The 11,771-nt window shown below is 59.2% G+C and overlaps 1 protein-coding gene across 1 annotated transcript; it reads left to right on the forward strand.

Moving 5' to 3' along the window:
- Window positions 1-650: 650 nt before the first annotated feature.
- BESB_059390 (uncharacterized protein) lies at window positions 651-11,562 on the forward strand (the record flags this gene model as incomplete). The annotated part of the gene is made up of 11 exons (XM_029364353.1): window positions 651-2,448; window positions 2,929-3,024; window positions 3,458-5,334; window positions 5,424-7,159; window positions 7,608-7,881; window positions 8,159-8,228; window positions 8,707-8,954; window positions 9,288-9,463; window positions 10,057-10,246; window positions 10,568-10,832; window positions 11,375-11,562. 11 exons carry the CDS (start codon window positions 651-653, stop codon window positions 11,560-11,562), a joined length of 6,918 nt encoding a protein of 2,305 aa, XP_029219061.1.
- Between the last annotated feature and the right edge of the window lie 209 nt (window positions 11,563-11,771).

An 11,771-nucleotide genomic window follows, 5' to 3' on the forward strand; every position in this document is an offset into this window, starting at 1 on the left:
CATCCATAAATACGCAAGGACTCACCTTCCTGTCCATGCACAGTCTCTGTTTTCTCTTTCCACGGCCATCTGACAGGGAGGCTGACTTGTTTTTCCTGCAGTGCTTTTTTGTTCCTCCAATTCGCGAGTGATGCTTCTCCGGAGTTGACACCATGGCAGCCGCCCCAGCGGATGCCGACGACTCCGGGGATGCCGATTTCCTCCTCGGTTCCCAGTGGCCATGGCAGACTAGTTTCTCTCCGGTTGTCCTTCAAGGAGAGCGAATGGTGGCTGGCGGATGTTCTGGTCTTATTCAACCGCGGTTTCCGCGGCGAACTAGCCACACTGAGGGCCCAGGGGTTCCATGCACCAAGAGGGAGGGAGCTGCAGATATTTCAGAGGCCGCTCATACATCAGAGAGACCTCCGTCAGGTGTACATACACATTCGACAGCGAGGCGTTCTAAAGTTGCGACTTCTGGTAGTTCTAACGGCAACGAGCATCTCTCGCGGTCTCATAACGGTGCCTCACCTTTTTCCTCCTTCCCTTCTCCTCAGAATGCAACCGCGTTTCCGTCCTGCGTTGCTTTCCTCACGTCTTTCCGCCGTTGTCTGTGCCGGAGCGGGGTTGATGCAACATGTGGATATGTACGGCATATGGCAAGAGCTACCATGTCGTGTGTCTCCAAGATAAACTACGAATGTGCGTGGCCTTCTAGGTATTTAACTGATCGCCTATCGCGTCTTGCGGATCGCCTTGCTTTCCAGATTGTCGACCACCCAGATTTCTTCCTGAGACGAGCTGCCTTCTTTGGATTCTGTTTTCTGCTGGTAACCGTAGGGGCGCTCCTCTTTTCATTTGGATTGCCTTCTTTCGGCGATCAAACGGTGGCATCACGGCACCCGGACGGACCTCGTTTTGCAAGCCTCTCTCCACTGTGGGACTCCCAACCCCCCGCAAATCTGTCTCCAAAGCGCGGGCCTACCTCTCCTTCCGCTGCCTCTGAGGAGGCACAGGTTCAACTTATTCAGGCACTAGAGGTGCGTGCACTGGCGCCCTTACCTGCTGCAAACCAGAACTCTGGCGAAGTTCCACGCGCGTCGCCGTCGGCAATACCTGAGCTTGTGTCGGCTCCAAATGAATCTCCGGTCACTGGGCAGGTGAACGACAAGGAAACTGCGTTGCATTCCCATCAGGTCGACGATGAAGACCCTCCTCCTCCTCCCTCTCCGCTTTCCGCTTCTAATCTTCTCTTCTCGTCCTTCGCGCCCCTGCGCTCTCCCCACGCAGCCTCATCCGAGTTGTCATCCTCTTCTCCGGAAGACGAAGGCTCTCAATCTCGTCTCTCCAGGGCGTGGGGCGGCGACAGGGGCGGCGGCTGGGGCGGGCTGGTGGCGACCGCGGTCGGATGGAGGGATTCGCGGGTTGTCGCCAGGGCCCGCTCTTGGTTAGGCCGCGCCTTCCACGTGGGATATGCCGCAGGCCCTGCACTCTTCCTCCCGCAGAGAGGCGACGCGCGAGAGAGCGGAGATACGCTGAAACGTTTCTTTGGAGAGGCGAATCGCGTCACGCAGTTGCTGTACGTCAACGAGGAAACGGGACACCGACAGCACACTGAACCAGAAGCCGCCCAGGAGTGGGACGCCGTTCCAGACGACGCTGGAGAGAGAGCGAAGAGAGGCGGTAGACGGCCCACTGAGCCAGATGAATTTGACACGCTACCCCGACGAGTGTCCCGGGGCGAATCGGGAGAGGACGAGTCCGACGTCGGTGAGCGTGGCGGAGGCGGAGGCCCTAGAGCAGCGTCAGACCGTTTGAACGCAGCGCGGGGCGGCGCCTCCCCGGAGGAGCCTTCAGAGGCTAACTGTGAGGGAGCACAACCCACTGAGGGACGCATCGTGACCAGCTTGCCGGCGAGTCGGCCGGAGTCGCGCCCGTCCCCGTCTTCCTCTGTCGCACTCCTTGGAGTGGAGTGCCCTGGCGGCGTGCGAGGCGCAGGCGAACCCCCCATGCGCGCTGGAGCAGTGAGAGATGCCGAGAAAGCCGACGACGCTTCCGCCGCTCGTGCGCAGGAGGTGCGACGCCGTCGGCTCTCTGGAGACGACCTCGGCTCGGCACGGACCGGACCGCTTCCGGCGAACTCGCCTTCCGCACACGTTCTGCCCGGGCTCTTCCATTCTTCTTTCTCGATTGACACAGACGCTCCAGCCCCGTCTCCGCACTCGTTTCCCTCCGTGCTCTCTCCTCCATCCTCGTCTCCCTGCTCGTTAGCGGCGTCGGTGTCTTCCGCTCCCGCAGCGTCCAACTCGCGGCGCCATGTGCGCCCGAATCAGAGCTCGGGGCTGCTGGCGAAGAGCGTGCTGAGGGAAGTATGGGCTTCTCAGCATGCATTCCAGACGGCAGTAAAGGCGGGGAGCAAGAGCTGGCACGACCTCTGCGCCGCCACACCGACCGCCACCCGCACCGTCGGTAACCACTCGCACCGAGCAGACACCAGACGCAGGGACACAAGAGTAGAGCCTAGAGCCGAAAGGGGCAAGAGACTCAGAGCCACTGCGGGACAGAGGGGCCATCGAAGCGGCAGAGGGGAGGCACAGGCACACTCCAAGAGATTAACCTCTACAGGACAACGGCGAGATTCTGGACTCCACGAAACAAGATGAACATTTCCGGAAGCGGGAAGGTGGGGGGGATGGACGCAGTATGCTTGAACACCGACGAGAAAACAGATAAACCAGTTTAAGGGAGAGGAGGGACTGCGTCACGGCGTCGCGAATGTCTGACGGATAGCTCAAGAGACAACACAACTCCGGTGTTCTAGTCCCTAGCATGCTGCGAACCCCCCTCTGTCCCATGTGCTTGATAGAGAACCCATCGGAGTGCCTCCCACGGTTCAGTATTTTTGTCTGCTGCATCTCGCACCCAGGGTGTGTGGTTTTTTTCCTTTAGGGTCTGTGTGCGTCGCCAGCGGCCTCTTTGGCAATTATGAGGCCGTCGTAGGCGTTCCCATCGACTCTCCGCAAGCGTTTGATACCGCCTTCGATGGTGAGTTCCGCCGTCCTGTCCCTACCCTCTCCGCACAACGCGGGAACAGATGTGTCCCTGCGCGCTGCATGTCAATCACCATTCTACGCCTGCGACCGTACATGTGACTGCACCCGTAAATCTCCCTCTATTCCTGTGCCTGTAGGATGAAGCCATACACACACACGTAGGCGTGCCGACAAACGTGGCGATTTACAGAATTTGCTGTAACTAAAGGCATGACACTCGGCATGTGTGTGGCTGTCATCTGCCTTGGAGCCTTACATCTTCTCCCCGCATACGTAACTGGGCTTGCATCGGTACGCGTGTGAATGCTTTCCATTGAGTCAGTGTTGTCTTCTGTCTCGCTTGCCAAGAGAGTCCCGCACGATTGCCGCCTTTAAACATCTGTCTTTGGCTTCTTTCGACGCCCCTCGCATGCGATCGTCTGCAGGCGCACAGACTAACAACGCGACCCTCCTGCACTACGGCGCCGCGTATCTTTCCACGTCTTCCTACGCGCCTCTCAGTCTCCTTTTTGACCCGCGAGGCCACAGAAAGGCCCGCGGCATCGGGCTTCAGGAAGAGCCCACTTCCACGGAAACAGAGCAAGAGCGCATGATGCAAAGCGCGGAGGGGGAGTCGCTGGATACGGAGACACAGAAGACACGCGACAGAGGCGGCCCGACCGAGGCGAGCGGAGAGCGCGTGGCAGCACTGACAATGGTGGCAGATGAGATGCTCATTGCGGATAGAGGACGCACACGAGGGATGCAGGGCAAGGTTACAACGTCGCTTGACTTCCGCCTAGCTCGTGCGGACGCGCTCATGTTTACTTATGAGTTAGACAATCATAAAGGGCGTTCAGAGGACCTTGACGCGTGGGAAGTGGCTGCGATGGAATGGGTGCAAAAGGAGAATCACGAGAAAGCCAAGGCGCTCACGGGAGAGGTTGAGACTGCGTGGATATCAGGGATGACAGCGGATAGGGCTCAGTCCGTAGGCCGTGACCGACCAACTTCGCAAACGGTCGAAGAAGGCGGGGGCGGTTCTCGCCACGCGGCGGATGAGCCCGTGCGATTGCGTCAACAGCGTCATGTGGACTCGTCTTTCGTTCCAATGTCGGATGCTGCGGCTATGTCTTCCGCTTCACCGTCTCCTTTGTCTGTCTCCCGGTCTTCCTCTGCTGCGCTGAACTCCGGCCTGGACGAGCCAGATGCGCGTTGGTCGGTGCATATCTTCAACTCTCAGATCGCGTTTCGCGAGTGCGGCCTCGCGGCTGCGCGAGAGACGCCCCTGTTGCTTTACACGGTGTTTCTTGTTTCTGTCTTTCTCATGTCTGCGTTCGCCGCTCTCGGCGTTCGTCCGCTGAGAACGTGTGTGCGCCTCACTCTCGGCGCCCTCGTTGTCACGTTGTTTTCTCTTTCAGTCAGCTTCTGCGTTTGTCATCTTCTCTTGCGCGAGCCTGTGACGCCCTTGGCGCCCCTCGTGGTGCATATGCTTCTCGGCCTCGTCTGCCACAATTCGATTCTCACGCTTCTCCAGCTGCGGCGCTCCAGCGCGAGGGAGCTGCGGAAGGATGAAACGCGGAGAGCGGAGATGGCGCAGCCTCATTATTCTGCATGGCCTGCGTTCGCCTCTGCGTGTGTGCATGCGTCGCGCCCATCGCTCGCCTCTTCAGTCTACGCCGGAAGCGTGCGCGATGGAGCGAATGCTGCTCAAGCGGACGGCGACGGCGTGTCTTGGGCGGGGAGTGCAGGAAACTCTCCATTTGCGTTTTGTCCGGTAGAGCAGATCCACGGAAGCCAGCCTCACAGAATTTTTCCACCGGCGCCGGGTCACGCGAGTGCGCACTTCTCTGGGAGTGTCTCCGGTGACTCACGGCTGCCTCCGTCGGACAGGCCTTTCTCGTTCGACGCTCCTGGGCGCGCACCCCCTCCACGCGGGCCGTGGCCTCCTCGGAACGACAACTTGGCTTCTCTGCGCGCGGATGGCGCGCAGGGTGCGCCGCCGGGCTTTTCGTCAGCGTCCATCAGCCAGCAGGCAGGGCTTTACCAACTGTCAGACTGCGGGAGAGTGCCCTGGCAGCAACTTCTGCTTCGGAGCGACAGCAAGCTGCGCGCGTTGCGTCGAGTCATCTCTTCGTCTTTTTCGTCCCTTCTGCTGATGTCTCTCACGTGCGTTGCCGTTCTTTCGCTCACGTCGACGCTCGATCTGCCTGCGGTCGCGTACGTCGCGCGAGCCACTGCTTGCGTTGCCGCCTCTGGGTTCATCTTCCACCTCTTCTTCTTCTGTCCCCTCCTCGTCCGCCTCGAGCAGCCGTCGCTCGCCGTAGGCACGCCAGAGTTCTTCTTGGATGTCCATGCGCTCTCGCCCAGCACCTCTGCCCCTCGAGGATGCTCGGATCTGCGTTGCCTCAGTTCGCGGTCGACGCCATAGTCGCGTCGCCCGTGGTCATTACAGTTCGCGAGGGAAGCTTGACTGGATCCGATCCCAGAGAGACGGGAGCTGGCGCGTCCCACGCGGCCGCTGAGAGGGCAAAAAGCGACCCAAAAGCGGCCGGAGCCGGGGGAAGCGGTCAAGCGCGACGCGACGGACGCGAAGGCGTGGAGCGCGCATGCGTGCGCTGTCGTGAGACTGCAGCATGGCGGCGCTCGGAGTGCCATTCGGAAGCGACGCGGACGCAGCGAGAGCTGCACAAGCCGTTCTGGCCTCGGGATCATGGCCCTGTGTCGCCGCGCTCGTCACTCTCTTTTATCGACCAAACATGCGCGCCGCCGCGTGCAGTTCAGCCTCAACTTGGAGGCCCGGCGTTCTGCCATGGCAGCGACTTCGGCGCGCACGATTCGGAGGACTCGCTGAGTGACTCGAGCTCCTGTTCGGCACAGCCTGCGTGGCCGCCGGCCGATTTGGGCTGCAGGCACTTGCCGTCTGCCTTCTGTGGGCGCCCGCTTCCTGTGGACAGCGCGCCTGTGTTGCCGCCTCTGATCTCTGGACTCCAGGTGTTCCTTCACTCTCCGGCGTGTCTGGACGTGCCTTGTGCGTCGCCGTTCGCGAGCTGTCCTTCACGGGCAGGCGACTCCGTTCGCGGCGATGCCCTCGATGGGGCGGCGACTCCCCCGCTGGACCTCCACGCGACCGGGTATGACCGCGTCGCCGGTCCTGCCACGCTGCCGCCCGCCTTCGTCACGCGCGCGATCGTCGCTCGCCCGTCGGCAGAAGTGGACTCCGAGGACTCTTTGGGCTCCAGTGGAGCGTCTGACCGCCTCGTGGGAGGGGACGCGTCTCCAGGCCCCGCGACGGGGACGGCGCGGACGCAGCCGTCGCCGACGAGAAGCGGAGACGCGAGTGTGGAACTATCGGGGGAAGCCACACCGGCGATGCAGGCGCTTCGTGGAGACGCGCCCAGCGCGGCAAGGCAGATCCAGCAGAGGCGCGGAAGGGCGACGCCCGCCCGCGAACTCGCCAGCCAGTATGCTGCAAGCGACAACGAAGCAGAAGTGGTGAGCGCAGACTCTGACGACTCCTTTTCGCTAGCCAAAGAAGATGCCGATATCGCTGGCATACGCGCGCTTGAGCGTCATGTGACGGAGGCGCTTCTGCCTAACCAAGACGAGGAAATAGACGCGCGCGCCACGTCTCCAGGAGGCGGCCCCTTCCGAGTGGACAGCTTAGTCGCACGCGCGTCTCAGCGTGGGGCGAGTGCTCACGCAAATCCTTCCGCGGGAGGGACCCGCCCTCTCGGCGCCAGCGCCGGTGTCGAGCGCCTTTCGAGCCGAGAAAGCGATGGCGGAGAAAGCGGTGCGGACACGCCGAGCGGCGACGAGAGACGATGCGGCTGCCCCGGGGGTACAGAGCACGGAGGCAGGGGCAGGGCTGGCAGAACACAGGCGGGAAATGATGGAGACGCGGCGCCCCTAGAGAGGGAGAGAGTGCCCGGAGGCGGAGACGCGAAACGAAGGGCAGGCGCGAGTGAGAGCGTGATGCCTTGCACTCAAAACAGACAACCCGGGGAGACGGCCGACGCGGTGCGACGCGCGGCGGAGGCGAAAGGAGAAGAGAGAGGCCCGAATCGAGGACGGAGGGGAGAGCGACAACGAAGAAGAGAACGAAAAGGGATACGAGTTTGGGATTTCTTTGCGCGAAGGCGAAACAGGTGAGAGCGCGATGATTTTCTGAATGCGCCGCACAAGGGACTCTGGGCCTTCACAGCCGGTATTCGTCATCGTACCTTCAGAAACGATATACGCGGGCGTGTGCGTCTGAGTCGGATTGGATGTGAGGCACTTGCATGCACAAAGTACGCGGCGTATACGGCCATATAGCCTGTACTGCAGACTCAATCTGAAACTCCGTCAGACTTTTTCTGCCGCGCACAAGGTGCGGATTGGCATAGCTGCCAGAAACGGTATCCCACAGACTGGCTTGTGTCTGTGTTTTCTCAAGCAGGCATGCACGGTGGCATTCTGGTGACATGTCTGCGGAGTACGCTACGTTCCCCGCTTTTTCCCCAGGCTCACGATCGGTGTGCCACTGTGGGTCGCGTCACCCGCATGTGGCATGTGCGTTGCTCTGGCTCTTTGCGTGTCTTTTCGCCTTTGCAGGCGGATCGTAATGACGCTGTTTTCCCTCGCCACGGTGACCAGCGGTTTACTGTGCAGGCACCTGAGCCCCTTCTTCGATATCCTTCCTTTTCTCCGCCGCGATGCTCCGCTGCTTTCCTTCTTCAACGCTGTCGCATTCTTCTGGCCGGCGGGTATGCCCTCTGCGGCTTTTCTGGTCCTCCCCAGTGAAGACCAGTTCGAGTACAGAGAGGCCAAACAACGACAGAGAATCATCACTTTCTTGGAGGAGCTCGAGGCCCTGCCCGAAATTCAGGTGCGCTTCTGAAAAAGCGAGGGACCCCGAGTGCGGCTCGCCGTTTGCATCCGGCAAGGAAACGAGATGTTCGAGTGGGGGACGCCGCAGAGCTGCTCCAGAGAGGCTCTCCATACGTCTTTTTATCTATCTATCTATCTCCCGACCCGTTCTCACGAGCGACTGAAGCTGCGAATGTGCGCGCGTCCGTGCTTTGACATTCGTGTGGAAACAAGCGTGTGCCACTGGTGTCCAACAGTGACACACTCGACTTGTTTACTTGCGTTTTGCTGCTCAGGGCTCTTCGAGGTCTTGGATTACCGACTTGGAGGCTCACGTGAATGGGACCGCCTCAGCGGACGCCTCGGGTGAGAGTGGCTCTGGTTTGTTCACAGAGAAAAGAGGGGAGGGCACTCGAGCGACAGTCATCCCTTGCATCCGTAGCGAGGGTGGTCAGAAGAGCCGCGCAAGAAGGAATGCACACACGGGATCTCCAAGAGGCCTTCCCTCCTTGGGACCTTGCGGCGCAGTTCACGGCGCGGGTGGCAGCGGGCAATCTGTCACTGCGCATGCAACGCTGAAAGTCGTGATCGGACGCTCCACCGTGTTCGCACTCCGTACAGATCCATCCTTTTCTGTGGAGGGGAGTGGCCTGGGGAGGGGTAGGGTGAGGTGGGGCTGAACGCGCCGTGACAAGCTTCGGACGCTGCCGGCGCGCCACTCCACATGCACGTTGGACGAAAGTGTCCATGTCGACGCTGCACCATTTTCATGCGCGTTCTATGAATGTGACCCTTTCGCTGAGGCCGTTCATCGCCTTGTTTCGTCACGGCTTGTTTCCCTCAGGTCACGTTCCTCCGGCGATCGTGCCTGAGTGCCCCTACCTCCCCGCGAATACGACCGCCCGCCGCGCGTTCCCGTTCGACTCTGCATTGCACTTCAATTCGCGGCTTCGAGAGTGGATTGCGGACGGCGACAACACGGTGTGCGCTCTGAGTTCACTCGAGCAGAACGACACCGAGGCGACTGCGAGCGAGAAGGCGCCGTGGCTCAAGAATGTCGTTCCTCCTCTCTACAAATCCGCGTATATTCGGGTAAGGTACTCTCTTTAGGCACATGCGGACAGAATTCCTTTTCGCACTGGAACTCAAACGCGTCTCGGCGTGCGCGCCGAAGTGAGATTGAGTCTTCCGATGGTCGTGCGTCCAGTAGGAGTGATGGCTGTGCACGCCGTGGTGATGCGACAAATTCCAGCGACTCAGGGCCTTGGAGCTCTGTGAGACGATTCTTATTTACAGAGCGAGTTCATCCTGTAGGTGCATAACGAGTCAAAACACGCCGCGAGGCGTTTATTTCTGCAAAGAACGCATCAGTCTCTGTGTGGCACCAGTTTTGGCGCTGGCTTCCATGTGCATTCGTGGCTGCAGCTCTCGAACAACGACACCCGGATTGAGGCGAGCTGCATCCTGCTGACGACTCTGTATCGCCCTGATAATCCTCTCGCAAACGTAGAGACGAAGCGAAAGCTGGAGAGAATGGTTCAAGAAAAACTGAGCCTGGATGGCGCGTTCATTTATGCGAACTGGTTCGAAGAAGCCGAACGGTGAGACCGGAACACGTCGTACAAAGGACGATCAACATAATTTACGTTTGGGGCGGGGGGGGGGGGGGGGGGGAAAGCGAGGAAGAAAAGCTCGATACGGAAGAGGAAAGGGCTCCACGCAAGGGCAGTGCAGCTGGGCGACTGGACCAGTGCGGGAGGGCGACGACTGTCGCCGGCTGTAACGCGGGCGTGTTCTCTATCGCTTAGACATTTCTGAGCGTCTCAGTGTTGTAAATTTCGTTCTGGCTGAGAGGGCGCACAGTTGAGGGACGCCAAGGCGCGGAGGCAAAAACACTGTTCTGTCCAGTGTAGCGGATTTCTGCGTCCGGAAGGTGATGGCTACCATTCGGTAGTTCTGGGCGCTTGGACGTACGCAGGTGCCGGTATATCTGAATTTTTTATCTATCTCCATCATTGTTCCTGTTTGCCTACATTTGCATCCAGACGTGTGTTTACATACGCGTGCCACTGGATGGATGCTGCCCTGTGGGGTAGCGTCGCCATGTATATGTATACCTCTATATAGGAATGTGCTGGCATAGGCTGCAATTGTTCGTGATCCTTTACTGTCTTGCTTGGTTACCTGCTCACAGAGATGAGCGAATCTTCGCAACGGTGTGCAAGCAGCTTCTTCTGGTGGCGGGCGGCCTCGGCCTGCTTCTCGCCTTCCTCATTTCCCCGGCGGGGGCTCTCTTCGTGTCTCTTCTCCTCACCACCACTTCACTCATGATCGCTAGCTGCCTGGTGATCCTGGGTGCGTCTATTGATGTCATCTCTCTTCTCGTAAGTGTGTGCTTTCGCGTGCAGTTCACCTGGAAGGAGGACATTAATCTGTAGTTATTAGACGAAGTACTATTGTGCTAGCATGGTTTTGAGCACCATGAACGCAGCGCGTTTAGCAGCGATAGAGACAGCCGCATGGAGACACAAGCTGTGCTGCTTTACACGGACGGACGCCTTCGCACCCTGGTCGCCGCCTCGCCTGTTGCGCACTTCGAGGGTTTCTCAGGTTTTCCATGGCAGGAGTAGCCAGTATGCTTGTATTTCCTCTGCGCACTGTCCCCTACATATCTTTCGCTAAACAAACGCTTATCTGTTCCTCAGGCTTTGTTCATGTGCGCCACCTTCGCGGCGGAGTACGGGACGCACGTTGTTTACCTGTTTCTTCACACAAGCGAAGCACGAAGTCAAGCTGGCTCGCGGGTCCCCCGTGTTGTGTGGGACGGGGAGCGCTGGAAAAGGCAGCCGCGCCAGCTAGCCCACCCAGCGACAGCGGTTAAACCCAGCCGACGAGCGGCGATCCGAGTTTGGAAATGCGCTCGCAGAGCAATATCAACTCTCGCGTTATCAGCTGCTTCCAAGTTTGTCGGTGAGCCCCCCGAACGAAGGAACCGCAAGGCGCAGACACCGCGGGGAGACGGAAACAACCGAGCATTCTCCAGACGGGAACAGGCCAGACGGCGCGGCAAATGCCAGTGCAGCGAGACTCCAACCTGTGTCGTTACTGCATCCCCACATCGTGGGTTGATTATGCGAAAGTATGCTTCCGTAATCACTGCCGCCCCCACGTTCCTCGCGGAAAACCGTGCACAGTGCATGTGCTTATTTCGTCGGTTCATAGATACGGAGAGTCATATTGATAGAGCTGCATTCAGACGGGAGGAGCTTCGTTGAGCGAGTGAGCAAATCACCTCTTTCGCACAGTATACAGGTCATTCTCGTTTGCAGACGAGCACGGCTTGAGACGATGTCTCACGCCTCAGAGCTATATGTGAAGCCGGTGTGTCCATGGCCTACTTTACATGACAATGCGTGGGGAAAATGTGTCGCGCGAGGCCAGTCCTGACGCTTGTTCATCCAACCGCATGTCGCCTGAGTGTATGTTTTGTCCACATGCTGTTGTGTCCGCAGGAATTTTTCTCTTGATCTTCGCCCGCAATTTCGCCTTCAGAGCATTTTGTTTCCTCACGGGGCTGGCCCTTTTTGTGTCAGCGGCAGCTGCAGCCATCGTCGGGCCCATGCTTCTGTATTATCTCGAGCCGCTCTTCCCGACGTTCGTTCCCTCGGGAAGGCAAACTCGCTCGGGGATAGTTTACTGACGGTCTCACGGTTGTGTCGAGAACGAGTACTTTGCTATAGGTATGCCAATGCGCGTTTTTTAGTATGCATGTGCGTATAATCATGTACATTAAAAGCCCTTGCCTATGCAGTGACATCTGGCGTTGCATTCGGGGCCTCGCCACGAGTCGCGAGGATGGACTTCGACGTAGCCGAGGTACCACGCGTAAACAATTTTGCGTACGTGTAT

The sequence above is a fragment of the Besnoitia besnoiti genome, chromosome V, assembly GCF_002563875.1.
Source record: "Besnoitia besnoiti strain Bb-Ger1 chromosome V, whole genome shotgun sequence".
NCBI classification, from domain to species: domain Eukaryota; phylum Apicomplexa; class Conoidasida; order Eucoccidiorida; family Sarcocystidae; genus Besnoitia; species Besnoitia besnoiti.